General features: G+C 46.4%; 1 protein-coding gene across 1 annotated transcript; it reads right to left on the reverse strand.

The window, feature by feature from the left end:
- Positions 1-8,801: 8,801 nt before the first annotated feature.
- On the reverse strand, positions 8,802-14,897 carry smyd5 (SMYD family member 5). The gene is made up of 13 exons (XM_079352997.1): positions 14,722-14,897; positions 14,199-14,307; positions 13,719-13,858; positions 13,198-13,319; positions 13,055-13,124; positions 12,879-12,983; positions 11,772-11,834; positions 10,303-10,373; positions 10,109-10,215; positions 9,971-10,027; positions 9,788-9,882; positions 9,544-9,614; positions 8,802-9,250 (listed from the first exon to the last, which is right to left on the reverse strand). Exons 1-13 carry the CDS (start codon positions 14,812-14,814, stop codon positions 9,100-9,102), a joined length of 1,254 nt encoding a protein of 417 aa, XP_079209123.1. The 5' UTR covers positions 14,815-14,897; the 3' UTR covers positions 8,802-9,099.
- Positions 14,898-19,438: the final 4,541 nt, after the last annotated feature.

A 19,438-nucleotide genomic window follows, 5' to 3' on the forward strand; every position in this document is an offset into this window, starting at 1 on the left:
ACAGAGAGAGAGAGAGAGAGAGACAGAGAGACAGAGAGAGACAGAGAGACAGAGAGAGAGAGAGACAGAGAGAGAGAGAGAGAGAGAGAGAGACAGAGAGAGAGAGAGAGAGAGAGAGACAGAGAGAGAGAGAGAGAGAGAGAGACAGAGAGACAGAGAGAGAGAGAGAGAGAGAGTTTGTGGATATAAAAATAGAGCTGCACTTTTAACAGTTTATGTTGTTCTCATACATTTACCTCGACCAGAATGCTGCTGCTGCTTGAGTCCTCAGCAAGACCAGAGACGTGGTTCACTTCACTCCAGTTCTTCCTCTCAGTTTGTTAGAGAATAAATACGGCTGCTGGTTTATAAAGCACTTAATGGTTTAGTGCCAAAATGACCTCCTGATTAACTACGAACCGTCCAGACTGGGTCCTGGAACAGGTCTGCTTTCTGTCCCCAGAGTCAGAACCAAACATGAAGGAGCTTGTTAAGTTTCTAAGTTCCGTTTATCTGGATCAGAGTCAGAACCAAACATGGAGGAGCCACAGGTGTTTGAGGAAGGCCTGGTCGCAGTCCCTGCTTGTACACTGATGGAGTGAAGCTGTGTTTTAATGTTAGCTCCAGATGTGTTGTGTGGGATGCAAGTTGTCCAAACTGAGCAGTGTGCCAACACTTCCTGCTGTGCCAGGTCTTTGAAGGTCTGATGGGTTTCCTTCTGGTGTCCCAAGACTGTTGAAACAGACACCAGCATCATGAGAGAGGCCTTTGTTGTCCTCAACTGGCTCTACAATCCTGAAGTCATCCATTTACAACTGAACAAAAACCACAGTGTTTCAAATCCACAATACAATGGACCATCATCTGAAACGTCGAGCGAAGATATTTCTACCAAGGCTCTTCAAGAGCTAAGAAGACTTTCACAAAGTTTCACAAGTCCAAGAAGCAAAACACAGTGAAGACTCCAGTGAACCTGAAACCCTTCTTAGTGTTCATATTATGGATTATAGGAAGGAAGAGGTCCATTTTTCACTTAGTACAAGACGGCAGTAAAATTAAACTGGCATGTTTATTCGGGTTCAGAAAACTCAAGGAGCAGATCTGCGCCCTCTGAATCCAGTCCTATGACCAGGACTGGATCAGGCCAGGTCTTGATCAGACCAGGACTGATTCTGAATCGATTCTTAAATTGAAATAAATATATTTCTTTTAAATGAAATCAAAAATGGGTCACATTAAACAAGGTTTATCTTAACATGCAGGACACACAGCAGAGTTTTGTTCCAGGTTCTGGGATTTGTTTGACAGACTTTTGGGATTTAATTACATTTCCAGCCTCTGTTTGAATTTCTGTCCCTGCTGACAGCTCATGATACTAAACACTGAAGCTTCATGTGGGGGAGTTAATGATACTAAACACTGAAGCTTCATGTGGAGGAGTTAATGATGCTAAACACTGAAGCTTCATGTGGGGGAGTTAATGATACTAAACACTGAAGCTTCATGTGGAGGAGTTAATGATACTAAACACTGAAGCTTCATGTGGAGGAGTTAATGATACTAAACACTGAAGCTTCATGGAGGAGTTAATGATACTAAACACTGAAGCTTCATGTGGAGGAGTTAATGATGCTAAACACTGAAGCTTCATGGAGGAGTTAATGATACTAAACACTGAAGCTTCATGGAGGAGGTAATGATACTAAACACTGAAGCTTCATGGAGGAGTTAATGATACTAAACACTGAAGCTTCATGGAGGAGTTAATGATACTAAACACTGAAGCTTCATGTGGAGGAGTTAATGATGCTAAACACTGAAGCTTCATGGAGGAGTTAATGATACTAAACACTGAAGCTTCATGGAGGAGGTAATGATACTAAACACTGAAGCTTCATGGAGGAGTTAATGATACTAAACACTGAAGCTTCATGTGGAGGAGTTAATGATACTAAACACTGTAGCTTCATGTGGAGGAGTTAATGATACTAAACACTGAAGCTTCATGTGGAGGACTTAATGATGCTAAACACTGAAGCTTCATCTGGAGGAGTTAATGATACTAAACACTGAAGCTTCATGGAGGAGTTAATGATGCTAAACACTGAAGCTTCATGGAGGAGTTAATGATACTAAACACTGAAGCTTCATGGAGGAGTTAATGATACTAAACACTGAAGCTTCATGTGGAGGAGTTAATGATGCTAAACACTGAAGCTTCATGTGGAGGAGTTAATGATACTAAACACTGAAGCTTCATGGAGGAGTTAATGATACTAAACACTGAAGCTTCATGTGGAGGAGTTAATGATGCTAAACACTGAAGCTTCATGGAGGAGTTAATGATACTAAACACTGAAGCTTCATGGAGGAGGTAATGATACTAAACACTGAAGCTTCATGGAGGAGTTAATGATACTAAACACTGAAGCTTCATGTGGAGGAGTTAATGATACTAAACACTGAAGCTTCATGGAGGAGTTAATGATACTAAACACTGAAGCTTCATGTGGAGGAGTTAATGATACTAAACACTGAAGCTTCATGTGGAGGAGTTAATGATACTAAACACTGAAGCTTCATGTGGAGGAGTTAATGATACTAAACACTGAAGCTTCATGTGGAGGAGTTAATGATACTAAACACTGAAGCTTCATGTGGAGGAGTTAATGATACTAAACACTGAAGCTTCATGTGGAGGAGTTGCTGAGTACTCAGTTAGGGAACAGTAACATTAGCATTCGTACTCTCCTCCTGTGTTTATTCTTTGCAGGATGTTTAAGAGACTCGAGTCCTGAGGTGATATTATTATACAGACGAGCTGCCTGCAGCCACATGCAGTAAATGGATTTATTTACCTCGACTAAAAGAACACGCAAACACACCAATGAATAAGGCCCAACTTTGAATATGGAGTTTTTTTATGTGAATAACATGTAACAGATGGGTCAGATATTATGAGTTTCTCCTCCTGACAGAATAATGAAGACAACCTCCCATGAGGTGTCTTTATGTGTAATCAATGGAAACAGGGGGAACTCAAATAACTGCAGAGTATTAGCCATTCCTCTCTGGTTTCCTGAGGGGATATGCTGATGAGGGGAGGGGGATCACTTTCACACGAAATCTTATATGTAGACCATTAATCTTGAAAGGGTCACTTCAGGAGCCTCCGGGGGGTTGGTGGGGTCTTTAGAGACTGATGGGGGGAAGAATTCTCTCGGGGGCCACAAACCAGCGGCTATATTGAATGTGTAGGGGGTTAAAGGATTATTGACTAAACCTGCAGCTTCTCTTCCTAACTGTTGAAATAATTTTACCTTCAACATGGATGACTCATGACTGAACCTCTCTTTAAGTCTGTTTAAGATCATATTCTGACCTTTGACCTTTATTGGAAAGACCAGCTGAGCCACATCACATTTCGTCCTCTTTTTTATTTTTGGCTTTGATTGGACAGGACAGAGGACGTGTGTGGGGGGTAAAAGTAAGGATTTGTCTCACAGAGAGAGATGAGCTAAAGGCCGCAAGCAAATCACCCAGAGCTTCTATAACGGATGAGCCAAATGCTCGCTTCCACGCCGCGCCTCAGTAAGTCCTGATTAGTACTGAGTCTGTAAACGAACAAACTCTTTAGAAGGTCGACATTTTTGTGTAAGAACTCTTTTTTTAGTGTCAGAATTATCTTATTTGTGTCCCTTTGTACAAGACGATGAATGCGACCTTTTACATGATGAGCAGTCCATCACGCCGCCTCACACAGGAAGTGACAGCAGCTCTTGATACGAAAGTGTCTTATCCAGCCAGACTTCTCTGCAACATGCTGATGATTCTGACCAGCGAGAATAAGCTGCACATTATTGGATACTGTTGGGTTTTTTTCACACCCCGAACTTTGAAATGCCAAAGCCAAAAGAAAGCATCAGCCTCATCCAGTAAGGATGTGTTGATCGCCCTATGAGATTTGAGAGAGAGATAGGGAGGAATCGACTGAATAGCCTCATTTGCAGCACATGAGTCAGACCGTGTTGGGTCAGTGGGAATGTCTGGCATGACCTTAGAGGAAGGCTTCATCCAGGCAGTCGAGCCCCTTCACGTACAAAGCACAATGGACTCATTTGAACTGTTAGAGCGCCACATTTGGAGGTTTGAGAAAATAAAATCAAACCAGCGCTGGTGGAGGGAAAGAAAAGAACAAGCCAACCAGCAGTGCAGGAAGCAAGAAACCAACAATCCTCCATTTAATTACAAAGATTTCAATACAAGAATTCAGACATTAAAGTGTTAATCTGCTCAATATATCCAGAGCCAGCTTCCTCATATCTCCATCAAATCTTTGTCCTTTTTCTGTTTCAATCATGAAAACTGAAATGATTCAGAGTTGGTCTTTCAGTGAGGATCCAGTACACAAAAGGTTTGAGAAGAAGGAGGACACAACAGATCCTTGTATTGAGCAAAAACACTCCTGCACATTTCTAGATAGTTTCAGGAGAAATCCTTGTGGACAGTCTTTGCTCACCTGGTCATCTCTCAGTCCGTCTGATATCCTGTAGAGCAGGAGTAGCCAACCCTGGTCCTCGAGGGCTACTATCCTGCATGTTTTAGATGCCTCCCTCTTCCAACACACCTGATTCAAATGATTATCTCAGGTGTATTGAATCAGGTGTGTTGGAAGAGGGAGGCATCTAAAACATGCAGGATAGTAGCCCTCGAGGACCAGGGTTGGCTACTCCTGCTCTAGTGGTTATAAAGTCCTGATTAATGATGATGGTGTTTGTGGACCATTGCCTGAAGCTGAGGTCAAACACAAACCTCTCTTTTTGTTTGGAAATAAGATAATTACACAAAAGCTAATCAGCTCAGTCATAAGATAAGATAATCCTTTATTCATCTTGCAGGCGGAGGATAGCAGAAGAAAATCACAGCGCAAAAAAATTAAAAAGTGTAGAAAGAAAAAATATGCATCAAAACAATAATCAAGAGCTCGTAAAAACATGCATCAAAAAAAGTAACAGTTGAAATGTCGGTAACATTGCAGAGCTTATAACAGTGTTGATTAACCAGACATCATAAACACAAGACTAAGACTTCCTCTCCTGTGCATCATAATCAACATTTATTTTTCCTCAGAGCAAAGCTACAAAACGGAGAAATATCTTCACGAACCATCTCAAGAACCAAGAATATCTTTTTATCATGAACATGCTGTCACTGTTTTCACCTTTCTGTTGTTCATGTGCTGCTCTCATCCCTGATCACGGTTCAGCATCTCTCCCTCAGGATGCATTGACAGCAGCCCACAGTGTTTCTAAAGGATCCCTGATGACGACATAGGTTGTGTTGACTGTTTCGGGAGATGACTCCAACTGTGATGGAAAGCAGTAGCAGATTACTCAGCAGCCATGTTTTTGTTCTGAGTTCACTTTTATGCTTGCTGAGGTAAAATGCAATAACTCTCGTCAGGCCGGCTGATTTCACATGAAGCAGTCGTCCATCACTGCAGCTCTGGAGCAGCCCTCCAAGGCAGCAGTGGTATCCGTCGTGTTAACCAGACGGAACAGCTCTAATGTAGGCTGCAGATTGTTTCCATATGGGGGGCCCATTTTGAACCACAGTCTGTTTGTTTGAGTCTGAGGAACCAAAGTTTTCCCACTTAGAGCATCCAATAGTTACACAGCGTTCACACCAGCAGCCATAACAACACTGTCGACCTTTCACCTGACAGGACGAATCAGAAGGAGAGTCTGCAGACAGACTCAGATCCTGATGCTGCTTGGAAAGTTATTAAGTAAATAACATGGAATACAGATTTAGAACAACACTAAAGATTACCAGGGAGTAACCATGGAATCAACAATAACGACAGGAAGGGGAAATAATCAGAAACTTTAACTTAATGACACAAACTAGACGTGGATGGACTCACAGAGCGCCAAATACAACAACATTCATATGTGAGACCAATCTGCTACCATAAACTGATCTACTACCAGAGACCGATCTACTACCATAAACTGATCTACTACCAGAGACCGATCTACTACCATAAACTGATCTACTACCAGAGACCGATCTACTACCATAAACTGATCTACTACCAGAGACCGATCTACTACTAAAGACTGATCTACTACCAGAGACCGATCTACTACCATAAACTGATCTACTACCAGAGACCGATCTACTACCAGAGACCGATTACTACCATGAACTGATCTACTACCAGAGACCGATCTACTACCATGAACTGATCTACTACCAGAGACCGATCTACTACTAAAGACCGATCTACTACCAGAGACCGATCTACTACTAAAGACTGATCTACTACCAGAGACCGATCTACTACCATAAACTGATCTACTACCATAAACTGATCTACTACCAGAGACCGATCTACTACCATAAACCGATCTACTACCAGAGACCGATCTACTACCAGAGACCGATCTACTACCATAAACTGATCTACTACCAGAGACCGATCTACTACCAGAGACCGATCTACTACCAGAGACCGATCTACTACCAGAGACCGATCTACTACCATAAACTGATCTACTACCAGAGACCGATCTACTACCATAAACTGATCTACTACCAGAGACCGATCTACTACCATAAACTGATCTACTACCAGAGACCGATCTACTACCATAAACTGATCTACTACCAGAGACCGATCTACTACCAGAGACCGATCTACTACCATAAACTGATCTACTACCAGAGACCGATCTACTACCATAAACTGATCTACTACCAGAGACCGATCTACTACCATAAACTGATCTACTACCATAAACCGATCTACTACCATAAACTGATCTACTACCATAAACTGATCTACTACCATGAACTGATCTACTACCATAAACTGATCTACTACCAGAGACCGATCTACTACCATAAACTGATCTAATACCATAAACCGATCTACTACCATAAACTGATCTACTACCATAAACCGATCTACTACCATAAACTGATCTACTACCATAAACTGATCTACTACCATAAACTGATCTACTACCATGAACTGATCTACTACCATAAACTGATCTACTACCATAAACTGATCTACTACCATAAACTGATCTACTACCAGAGACCGATTACTACCATGAACTGATCTACTACCAGAGACTGATCTACTACAGGAGACTGATCTACTACCATAAACTGATCTACTACCATAAACTGATCTACTACCATGAACTGATCTACTACCAGAGACTGATCTACTACAGGAGACTGATCTACTACCATAAACTGATCTACTACCATAAACTGATCTACTACCATGAACTGATCTACTACCAGAGACTGATCTACTACAGGAGACTGATCTACTACCATAAACTGATCTACTACCATGAACTGATCTACTACAGGAGACTGATCTACTACCATAAACTGATCTACTACCAGAAACTAATCTTAGACCAGAGACCAATCTACCTCAGTCTCTTCCAGTTGGGACTATACCCATCACTCCTTCAAGTTCTATCTTGGTTTCATCTGACCACATGACATTCTCCCAATCCTCTTCTGGATCATCCATATGCTCTCTGGCAAACTTCAGACGGGCCTGGACATGTACTTAAGCAGGGGAACACGCCTGGCACTGTAGGATTTGATTCCCTGTCGGTGTGTGTTACTGATGGTAACCTTTGTTACTTTGGTCCCAGCTCTCTAGAGGTCCTTCAACAGGTCCCCCCATGTAGTTCTATGATTTTTGCTCATGATCATTTTGACCCCACGGCATGTGATCTTGCATGGAGCCCCAGATCAAGGGGCGATTAATGGTCTTGTACGTCTTCCTTTTTAAATAATTGCTCCCGCACCGAGCTGCTTGCCTATTGTAGATTCACTCTTCCCAGCCTGATGCAGGTGTACAATAATGTTCCTGGAGTCCTTTGACAGCTCTTTGGTCTTGGCCATGGTGGAGTCAGACTGTTTGAGGCTGTGCACAGGTGTCTTTAATCAAATTAATACAAATAATGAATGGAGGACAGAAGAGCTTCTTAAAGAGGTTACAGGTCTGTGAGAGCCAGAGATCTTGCTCAGATGACCAAATACTTGTTTACTAAAATACTTTTTTCCCCACCATAACTAACAAATTAATTCTTTAATCCTACAATGTGATTTAAATGGCCGAGTTTGACAATCGGTGACGAGCTAAATACTTTTTCAGTCAGCCACAACTTTACACTTTGTAGACATATATATATATATATATATATCTTAATAATAAACCAAGATCTCTGCTTTGGCAACTGAACTCAAATGTTTTAAACTAAACATATCTTCAACTAAATGATTATGGTGAGGAGTCGCTGTCTGTGCCTCGGTACTTCAAGCTGTGCTTAGGGGGAAAATAATCGCTCTAACCTTTCATGAAAACAAATTTAGAAAAGACAGGTACCAAGGGACCTGGACCTGGTCTGAGCAGTTCACTAAGGGGCCTGATTCGGCTCTGAGCAGTTCACTAAGGGGCCTGGTTCAGGTCTGAGCAGTTCAGTAAGGGGCCTGGTTCAGGTCTGAGCAGTTCAGTAAGGGGCCTGGTTCGGGTCTGAGCAGTTCACTAAGGGGCCTGGTTCAGGTCTGAGCAGTTCAGTAAGGGGCCTGGTTCAGGTCTGAGCAGTTCAGTAAGGGGCCTGGTTCGGGTCTGAGCAGTTCACTAAGGGGCCTGGTTCAGGTTGGAGTCCCATGACCAGCAAAGTTCACAACCTCTGAGCTTGACCCTCTCTGGTCTGAATACATTTCAAAGTTTCAGATCAAATGTCAATGCTGCCCCCAAGTGGCCAAGAAATGAAACGTGTAGTTTAAATGTTTTTATTCATATTGAATGAACGTGTGGAAACGTTAGCCCTTTCATACATGTTCTCAGGGGGTAACAAGACGTCCCAGTGCGTCACTGAATGTGACCACGATCAGAGTCCCCTGAGCTGAAGCGGCGTGAGAAGAATGAAAGACCATCACTGTCACCACACAGCCTCGTTTGATCCCACATCTGACCGCTCACGTCACCACTGATCTCTGACACAGGACACGCAGGAGTGGAGAGTGTCAGAATGCTGTAGCAGGAACAGGATACGAGAGTGAACGCGTCTTTCATCAGACATCCGTCATCTCGTCCTCCATCTCATCGCCCTCTGTTTCACCTTCTGCCTCGCCTTCTTCTTCCTCTTCCTCATCTGACGTCACATCCAGCTCGTTCATCTGCGCTGCACACTTCGGACACGAGCAGACGAACAGGTAGTTCTCCCTGAGAAGGAAACATGACATATGAAAACATCTGTTTTAAACTCCATTCTATGAGATATAAATCAAAATAATGTCTTTTTCAAGGCGTTAAGAAATGTATCTTATAACGCAGAAGAAGATTTAAATCTGAGAGAGCTTATTGGTGCAGAAATAAAAATGTTAATCTCGGCCGCTAAGGTTCAAAGTCGAGCTTTCTCAGGATACGACACGGCTGCTGCGATTGACCACGGGCTCCACAGTGTGGACTCTAGAGGGCAGCAGGTGAGTCCTCTCAGGGGTCAGGGATGTCAGTACCTCAGGATTTTGTGGCGGCTGTGGCGGCTTCGGTCTCGCTGACAGCAGTCCAGATAACTGATACAGATCTCCTGAAGGTGGAAGAGAACAAACAGGTCAAGCAGCCGTGCAGACACAGGCTTCTCTATGTCTTCGGCAGCTCCACAAACCCCTCCCATCCTCACAGTCTCCGCCTCCTAACACAGTCTGACAGGCTAACGCACACACACGTCTCATCACTTATAACCCAGACGAGTCAGCTGACCTCTCCTGCGCTGATGTCACGGAGGGCACCAAGCTGGAGCAGGAAGTTGTTGTCGGGGAAGGATGCCTCCGCATTGGGTATACAGCTGTGGTTACCTGGAGGTCAAAGACGACGCACGATAAAGACGGATGGAGCATATGAAAAACAGAGCACTCGTTTGGAGTGGTCATCAGGTTCACTTACATGAGCTCTGAAGTAGAAAGAGTCCAGAACCCTCACAGTTCAGGAAGTCTCCGGTTTCTGCAGAGAGAAGAGACATGATGCTGTAGCTGCACGCCATGTATCCATACTGCCCACCAATCACAGCCCAATAATAACAACCTTTCTCGATGTCCTTGTACAGCTGGTCGATGAAAGAGTCTAACTGCTCCCTCTGCTGGGTGGGAAGCTCCAGTGCATCACAGGCGTGAACCCACTGACTCAAGGAGCTGAGGAAGAAGAAAAGGACCAATCACAGTGCAGAGGAAGTGGAGAACCAGAGCAGAAGGTAAACTCAGTGAAGGAGGAGCACTCACCTCGTACCGATGCCCTGACCGTTTGTTCCCACGAGAGCGAACAGAGAGCGGAAACCGTCAGGAATGAACCACTGCAACACAAGCCCCGCCTTCATTATTCTATACCCTGACCACACACAAGCCCCGCCTTCATTATTCTATACCCTCACCAAACACAAGCCCCGCCTTCATTATTCTATACCCTCACCAAACACAAGCCCCGCCTTCATTATTCTATACCCTGACCACACACAAGCCCCGCCTTCATTATTCTATACCCTCACCAAACACAAGCCCCGCCTTCATTATTCTATACCCTCACCAAACACAAGCCCCGCCTTCATTATTCTATACCCTCACCAAACACAAGCCCCGCCTTCATTATTCTATACCCTCACCAAACACAAGCCCCGCCTTCATTATTCTATACCCTCACCAAACACAAGCCCCGCCTTCATTATTCTATACCCTCACCACACACAAGCCCCGCCTTCATTATTCTATACCCTCACCAAACACAAGCCCCGCCTTTATTATTCTATACCCTCACCACACACAAGCCCCGCCTTCATTATTCTATACCCTCACCAAACACAAGCCCCGCCTTCATTATTCTATACCCTCACCAAACACAAGCCCCGCCTTCATTATTCTATACCCTGACCACACACAAGCCCCGCCTTCATTATTCTATACCCTCACCAAACACAAGCCCCGCCTTCATTATTCTATACCCTGACCACACACAAGCCCCGCCTTCATTATTCTATACCCTCACCACACACAAGCCCCGCCTTTATTATTCTATACCCTCACCAAACACAAGCCCCGCCTTCATTATTCTATACCCTCACCACACACAAGCCCCGCCTTCATTATTCTATACCCTCACCAAACACAAGCCCCGCCTTCATTATTCTATACCCTCACCAAACACAAGCCCCGCCTTCATTATTCTATACCCTCACCACACACAAGCCCCGCCTTCATTATTCTATACCCTCACCAAACACAAGCCCCGCCTTCATTATTCTATACCCTCACCACACACAAGCCCCGCCTTCATTATTCTATACCCTCACCACACACAAGCCCCGCCTTCATTATTCTATACCCTCACCAAACACAAGCCCCGCCTTCATTATTCTATACCCTGACCACACACAAGCCCCGCCTTCATTATTCTATACCCTCACCAAACACAAGCCACGCCTTCATTATTCTATACCCTCACCAAACACAAGCCCCGCCTTCATTATTCTATACCCTCACCACACACAAGCCCCGCCTTCATTATTCTATACCCTCACCAAACACAAGCCCCGCCTTCATTATTCTATACCCTCACCAAACACAAGCCCCGCCTTCATTATTCTATACCCTCACCACACACAAGCCCCGCCTTCATTATTCTATACCCTCACCACACACAAGCCCCGCCTTCAATATTTATTGACGTTTCAGTAAACACAGCGATGAACTATTCTCACCTGACTGAGCCGCTCGTCATAAAGAGCCGCTTTAAAGAGGCTCTGCAGCACGACCAGCTGACCCTAAAGAGAGACACACACACGTTACAGACACTTATACACACACACACACGTTACACACACACACACACACACGTTACAGACACACACACACGTTACAGACACACACACGTTACAGACACACACACGTTACAGACACACACACACGTTACAGACACACACACACGTTACAGACACACACACACACACACACGTTACAGACACGTTACACACACACGTTACAGACACACACACACACGTTACAGACACACACACGTTACAGACACACACACGTTACAGACACACACACACGTTACAGACACACACACACGTTACAGACACACACACACGTTACAGACACACACACACGTTACAGACACACACACACACACACGTTACAGACACGTTACACACACACGTTACAGACACATTACACACACACACACATGTTACACACACACATTACAGACACGTTACACACACGTTACAGACACGTTACACACACACACACACACGTTACAGACACGCACACACACACGTTACACACACACACACACATTACAGACACGTTACACACACGTTACAGACACGTTACACACACACACACACACACATTACAGACACACACACACACGTTACAGACACGCACACACACACGTTACACACACACATTACAGACACACACACACACGTTACACACACACACACGTTACAGACACACACACACACACACACACACACACGTTACAGACACACACACACATTACAGACACGTTACACACACGTTACAGACACGTTACACACACACACACACACACATTACAGACACACACACACACGTTACAGACACGCACACACACACGTTACACACACACATTACAGACACACACACACACGTTACACACACACACACGTTACAGACACACACACACACACACACACACACACGTTACAGACACACACACACACACATTACAGACACATGTTACACATGTTACATTCTATCTAGATATTCAACACGCGTGTCAGTGAGCTGTTCAGACGCGTTATGAAACAGCGAGCTCTCACTCTGAACTTTTCTCCGAGCAGTTTGTGGACGATCTCGTCTTCCTCGTTCGCCGCTCGGCTGCAGAAATGAGAGAACAGCGTCTGCCAGTGGGCGCCATCTTTAGCCTGCAACACGTCACGTCATTAAAATAACATCAAATATTTACAAGGTCACAAGAGAGTGCTCAGAGACTCGCCTGTTTGACCACGGCCACCATCCTCGCCATCAGCATGATGCTGCAGCTCTCTGGGGGGAAGTGCACGCTCCTGAACACACAAAGCTCGTTAAAGCAGTCCAGGCGGCGTTCCATCAAAATAAAACAGAACTGTGGGCTCTCACCTCCAGGCTTCTTGGAGTTTGTTGATGGGGTGATCAGGGTCTTGGTGGGACGGACCCAAACACAGGACTCTGTGGTATTGGTCTGCTGCTGCCTGACGACACTCGCTGCTGCAGTACATCACCTACACACACACACACACACACACACACACACACACACAGAAACACAGACAGACACACACACACACAGACACACAGACAGACACAAACACACACACCTCTTTATCGCCTAGCAACAAGAGGACGCCGCCATCAAGAAGAGACAGACTTTTTATTTCTTTTCTAAACTCTATTTATCCTCGTGGGGTAATTAGCGCACCAAGCGTTCGACCACAGGAGCAGAGGGTTCGACACCCTGACAGAGGGTTAAGTGTCTTGCCCAAGGACACATCGGACATGTTGCTCGCAGGAGCTGGGGATCGAACCCTCGATCTTCCCGTTGAGAGACGATGACTCTACCCACTGAGCCACAGCCGCCCAGACGGAATCATGAACGACTCTGGAGAGGAGACAGGACTGACCTGGCACTGAGGGCAGGCTTGATGAAGCTCTGGGCGAACACGGCAGAGTTCGGGGTGAGGGAGGCGGAGTCCTGGGGCGCCGCTGAGTCTCCTGGCATTGTCCTCTGCCGTCTCCAGGGCTCGTAAGCAGAAGTCACACGCTGAGAACCAAAACGGCGTGTAAGTCACAATAATTCAGTTATCACCGCCTAAACATTTGACGATCCCAACCCACACATGCATTCTGCGCCCGCCGGTCAGGACGAGGAAGAATGTGGAGAAAGAAAACGCCGTCGCTCCTGAGCCGAACTTCTTCAGAAGGCGCCAAATGATCAGGGAGGAAATATTGTGTTGTCACTTCCTGGTTAGTTCACATTAACACAACGTAGGTGTTCTCCAAGCGGCGTACAAAACAACTCATGCATTCCTCGCCCGATGACGGAGCGTTAAACATTCAGCGTCTCTTTGTCACATGACGCTCACCTGACTTCAAACACTCACCTTTATATTTATACAAAGAGTTCCACAGGAACTGAGCGGAGATCAGAGGCCGCTCCAGGAAGATGCTGTCGCCCTTCTTTAAACTCCTCTTTGCAAACAGACCTCTACCCTGAAACATGAATAACAAATAACTGCAGAACACACCTGAGTTAGAGCAGGCGAGACACTAACACACCGGATATCGATGAGGACAAAGGTCAGAGGTCAAAAGATGAGCTGCTGAGAAACTGTTAAAAGACTTTCTATTGGATCCAGATTATAATGAACAAAACAGGATCAGCTGACTTTACTCAGTTAAAGGACCAATCAGAGAGCTGCTCTCTTCCTGTGTGATGATGAAGGAAACCTGCAGCATCCAGTATGTCCTCCTTCTAACTTTAGAGTCTGGTCCTGAAGGGTCTGGATCTGTTTGGACCAGAGAAGGTAGGTGCTTCTGAGCCGGCTCCTGCAGGACTCCGGCTCTGATGGTCCTCCCTATCAGCTGATTTAACCCTCTGATCCACATGAATCTGGATTATCTTACCTTCATACTGTCGATAAATCTGACTTCCACAGCAGCTGCAGCGTTCACGGGATCCACGCAGAAGGAAAACACGTCGTCCACGTGAGCGGCCATGTTTCCTCCTTCTTCTTCTTCTTCTTTCTCTACTTTCTCTTCTTCTTCGGTGGAGTTTAAAGGCGGGATTCATCCTTTGTTGTTGCACTGCCGCCACCTGCTGGGTATCATTATCTTCACACAGCGCACATACAGGGACGTTTCATCACCGCCTGGAGGCCACAGCGCCCCCTGGTGGCAGGCGTGTCCAACACAGCTCACTAAACGGCTTTAAATGATTTCATTATTAGATATGTTCGACCCTCCTCACCTACTCTAATACATATATCAAAGGGTCAAAGGTCAGGATGAAGATCTGCAACATGTCACACATCATGTTTACAAACACCAGGGGGTGCTAAGTGCTGAGTATTTAAGGAGACAGGAGAGAGGAGACAGGAGACAAGTGATAGGAGACAGGAGAGAGGAGACAGGAGACAAGTGATAGGAGACAGGAGAGAGGAGACAGGTGAGAGGAGACAGGAGACAAGTGATAGGAGACAGGTGAGAGGAGACAGGAGACATGTGAGAGGAGACAGGAGACAAGTGATAGGAGACAGGTGAGAGGAGACAGGAGAGAGGAGACAGGTGAAAAGAGACAGGAGACAAGTGAGAGGAGACAGGTGAGAGGAGACAAGTGATAGGAGACAGGAGAGAGGAGACAGGAGACAAGTGAGAGGAGACAGGAGACAAGTGATAGGAGACAGGAGAGAGGAGACAGGTGAGAGGAGACAGGAGACAAGTGATAGGAGACAGGAGAGAGGAGACAGGTGAGAGGAGACAGGAGACAAGTGATAGGAGACAGGTGAGAGGAGACAGGAGACAGGTGAGAGGAGACAGGAGACAAGTGATAGGAGACAGGTGAGAGGAGACAGGAGAGAGGAGACAGGTGAAAAGAGACAGGAGACAAGTGAGAGGAGACAGGTGAGAGGAGACAAGTGATAGGAGACAGGAGAGAGGAGACAGGAGACAAGTGAGAGGAGACAGGAGACAAGTGATAGGAGACAGGAGAGAGGAGACAGGAGACAAGTGAGAGGAGACAGGAGACAGGTGAGAGGAGACAGGAGACAAGTGATAGGAGACAGGAGAGAGGAGACAGGTGAAAAGAGACATGAGACAAGTGAGAGGAGACAGGAGAGAGGAGACAGGAGACAAGTGAGAGGAGACAGGAGAGAGGAGACAGGTGAAAAGAGACAGGAGACAAGTGAGAGGAGACAGGAGAGAGGAGACAGGTGAGAGGAGACAGGAGACAAGTGAGAGGAGACAGGACACAAGTGATAGGAGACAGGAGAGAGGAGACAGGAGACAAGTGAGAGGAGACAGGACACAAGTGATAGGAGACAGGAGAGAGGAGACAGGAGACAAGTGAGAGGAGACAGGTGAGAGGAGACAGGAGACAAGTGATAGGAGACAGGAGAGAGGAGACAGGTGAGAGGAGACAGGAGACAAGTGAGAGGAGACAGGTGAGAGGAGACAGGAGACAAGTGATAGGAGACAGGAGAGAGGAGACAGGTGAGAGGAGACAAGTGATAGGAGACAGGAGACAAGTGAGAGGAGACAGGTGAGAGGAGACAGGTGAAAAGAGACATGAGACAAGTGAGAGGAGACAGGAGAGAGGAGACAGGAGACAAGTGAGAGGAGACAGGAGAGAGGAGACAGGTGAAAAGAGACAGGAGACAAGTGAGAGGAGACAGGAGACAGGTGAGAGGAGACAGGAGACAAGTGATAGGAGACAGGAGAGAGGAGACAGGTGAGAGGAGACAGGAGACAAGTGATAGGAGACAGGAGAGAGGAGACAGGAGACAAGTGAGAGGAGACAGGAGACAGGTGAGAGGAGACAGGAGACAAGTGATAGGAGACAGGAGAGAGGAGACAGGTGAGAGGAGACAGGAGACAAGTGAGAGGAGACAGGTGAGAGGAGACAGGAGACAAGTGATAGGAGACAGGAGAGAGGAGACAGGTGAGAGGAGACAAGTGATAGGAGACAGGAGACAAGTGAGAGGAGACAGGAGACAAGTGATAGGAGAGAGGAGACAGGAGACAAGTGAGAGGAGACAGGAGAGAGGAGACAGGTGAAAAGAGACAGGAGACAGGTGAAAAGAGACATGAGACAAGTGAGAGGAGACAGGTGAGAGGAGACAGGTGAAAAGAGACATGAGACAAGTGAGAGGAGACAGGTGAGAGGAGACAGGAGACAAGTGATAGGAGACAGGTGAAAAGAGACATGAGACAGGTGAGAGGAGACAGGAGACAGGTGAGAGGAGACAGGAGACAAGTGATAGGAGACAGGAGAGAGGAGGAAGGAGAGAGGAGACAGGTGAGAGGAGACAGGTGAGAGGAGACAGGAGACAGGTGAGAGGAGACAGGAGACAGGAGAGAGGAGGAAGGAGAGAGGAGACAGGTGAGAGGAGACAGGAGACAGGAAAGGAGGAGACAGGTGAGAGGAGACAGGTGAGAGGAGGAAGGAGAGAGGAGACAGGAGAGAGGAGACAGGTGAGAGGAGAGAAGGAAGGAGAGAGGAGACAGGAGAGAGGAGACAGGTGAGAGGAGAGGAGGAAGGAGAGAGGAGACAGGAGAGAGGAGAGAAGGAAGGAGAGAGGAGACAGGTTGAGAGGAGAGGAGGAAGGAGAGAGGAGACAGGTGAGAGGAGAGGAGGAAGGAGAGAGGAGACAGGAGAGAGGAGAGAAGGAAGGAGAGAGGAGACAGGTTGAGAGGAGAGGAGGAAGGAGAGAGGAGACAGGAGAGAGGAGAGAAGGAAGGAGAGAGGAGACAGGAGAGAGGAGACAGGTGAGAGGAGAGGAGGAAGGAGAGAGGAGACAGGTTGAGAGGAGAGGAGGAAGGAGAGAGGAGACAGGAGAGAGGAGACAGGTGAGAGGAGAGAAGGAAGGAGAGAGGAGACAGGAGAGAGGAGACAGGTGAGAGGAGACAGGAGAGAGGAGACAGGTTGAGAGGAGACAGGTTGAGAGGAGAGGAGGAAGGAGAGAGGAGACAGGTGAGAGGAGACAGGTGAGAGGAGACATGTGAGAGGAGACAGGTTGAGAGGAGACAGGTGAGAGGAGACAGGTGAGAGGAGAGGAGACAGGTGAGAGGAGAGGAGACAGGTGAGAGGAGAGGAGACAGGAGAGAGGAGACAGGTTGAGAGGAGACAGGAGAGAGGAGACAGGTGAGAGGAGACAGGTGAGAGGAGAGGAGACAGGTGAGAGGAGACAGGTGAGAGGAGACAGGTGAGAGGAGACAGGTGAGAGGAGACAGGTGAGAGGAGAGGAGACAGGTGAGAGGAGAGGAGACAGGTGAGAGGAGAGGAGGAAGGAGAGAGGAGCTGATCTACGTCTAAAGATTAGATGAGTCGTTGAATGATCGTCAGACGTGTTGAACAGATAATTATTTATTATTTTAGATTCTTCTGAAACATCAAACACGAGTTTAAAATCCTTTGATATCATTTAAAAACTTTATGACCACAGTGTTGCAAACAGGACTTCTTATTACTTCACATTATAAAGGTTAAAATCACATCATGTCACTCATAAAGGTTCAGACTATCAGACAGTAAAAGTCATCTGCAGCGGCGCCTGTGATGTCACCGACCTTTTTCACAAGGTCGTGTAGGTTTGAGTTGGGTTAGGGTTAGCCTGTCACTCGCCTGTCTGCAGGTTTGAACCACAGGAAGCGGCGACGTGCTGACGGCGCGAGGAGGTGAAACTTTGGCTCGCTGACTGACGGCGAATAAACGACAAAGAGCGAGGCGACCAGCAGAGGGCGCTAAATACATGTTGCTCATGTCACGCTCCTCTCCCATGTTTTTGTCTTTTGCTGATAGCATGTTCACATGAACACGCTATGTTCAGAGCTTCCTTTAAACCCCTTCAAAATAAAAGTGACTTATTTCAGCTTTAAAGTTTGAATTAAAAAGTTTGTTTTGAGGAATAAGTTTTAATTCTTTGAGAACATATATAATTGTATCTATGGGGGGGGGGGGGGGGGGGGGTACTCACAGGGAGCTGGAAGTATCTTTATAAAATAAAGGTTGATTACTACAGGTAGGTCAGGATGATTAGAAGCAGGTCTTCTGCTCTGCTCTCACAAACCTCACAGCCATCATAAACCCTTGTTGTAGGTCACCACCTTACAATCTGTTGCCATGGCAATCTCCGGCTCCAGGCAAGACACCTCAATCTGCAAACAAGGAAAGGTAAACCCTGCAGGTTAGAAGTGAGCTCTGCCTCCCTTTGACCTGAGATCAGACAGAAGGAGGAGCTTTGTGGGTCGAGCTGTGCACGTTTAGTGGCCTGGATGTAATGTGAGTTTGCACACAGCTGCGTCCCTCAGCCAGCTGGCCATGAACACAAGCATGATTTACTGTACCTGAGACATCTGGGGGAACAAGCTGATGGCCACAGGCAGGGAGAGGCCAAAGGTCACCAGGCACACCACGCTGTGGATGGGCAACAACAGTCTGCGGTGGCTCTGCAGAAAGCGAAGTCTGCATGAAGGAAGAGACTAAACGTGAGTGAGCTCGATGCATCGATCTCAGGTGACGAGTACAAGTTATTTTATCTGTGTGAGAAACATCATCATGTTCAGAGTTAGAGGAGGAGGTGCAGAAACATCATCATGTTCAGAGGAGGAGGAGGAGGAGGAGGAG

Source organism: Symphodus melops, assembly GCF_947650265.1.
Source record: "Symphodus melops genome assembly, chromosome: 9".
Lineage (NCBI taxonomy): Eukaryota > Metazoa > Chordata > Actinopteri > Labriformes > Labridae > Symphodus > Symphodus melops.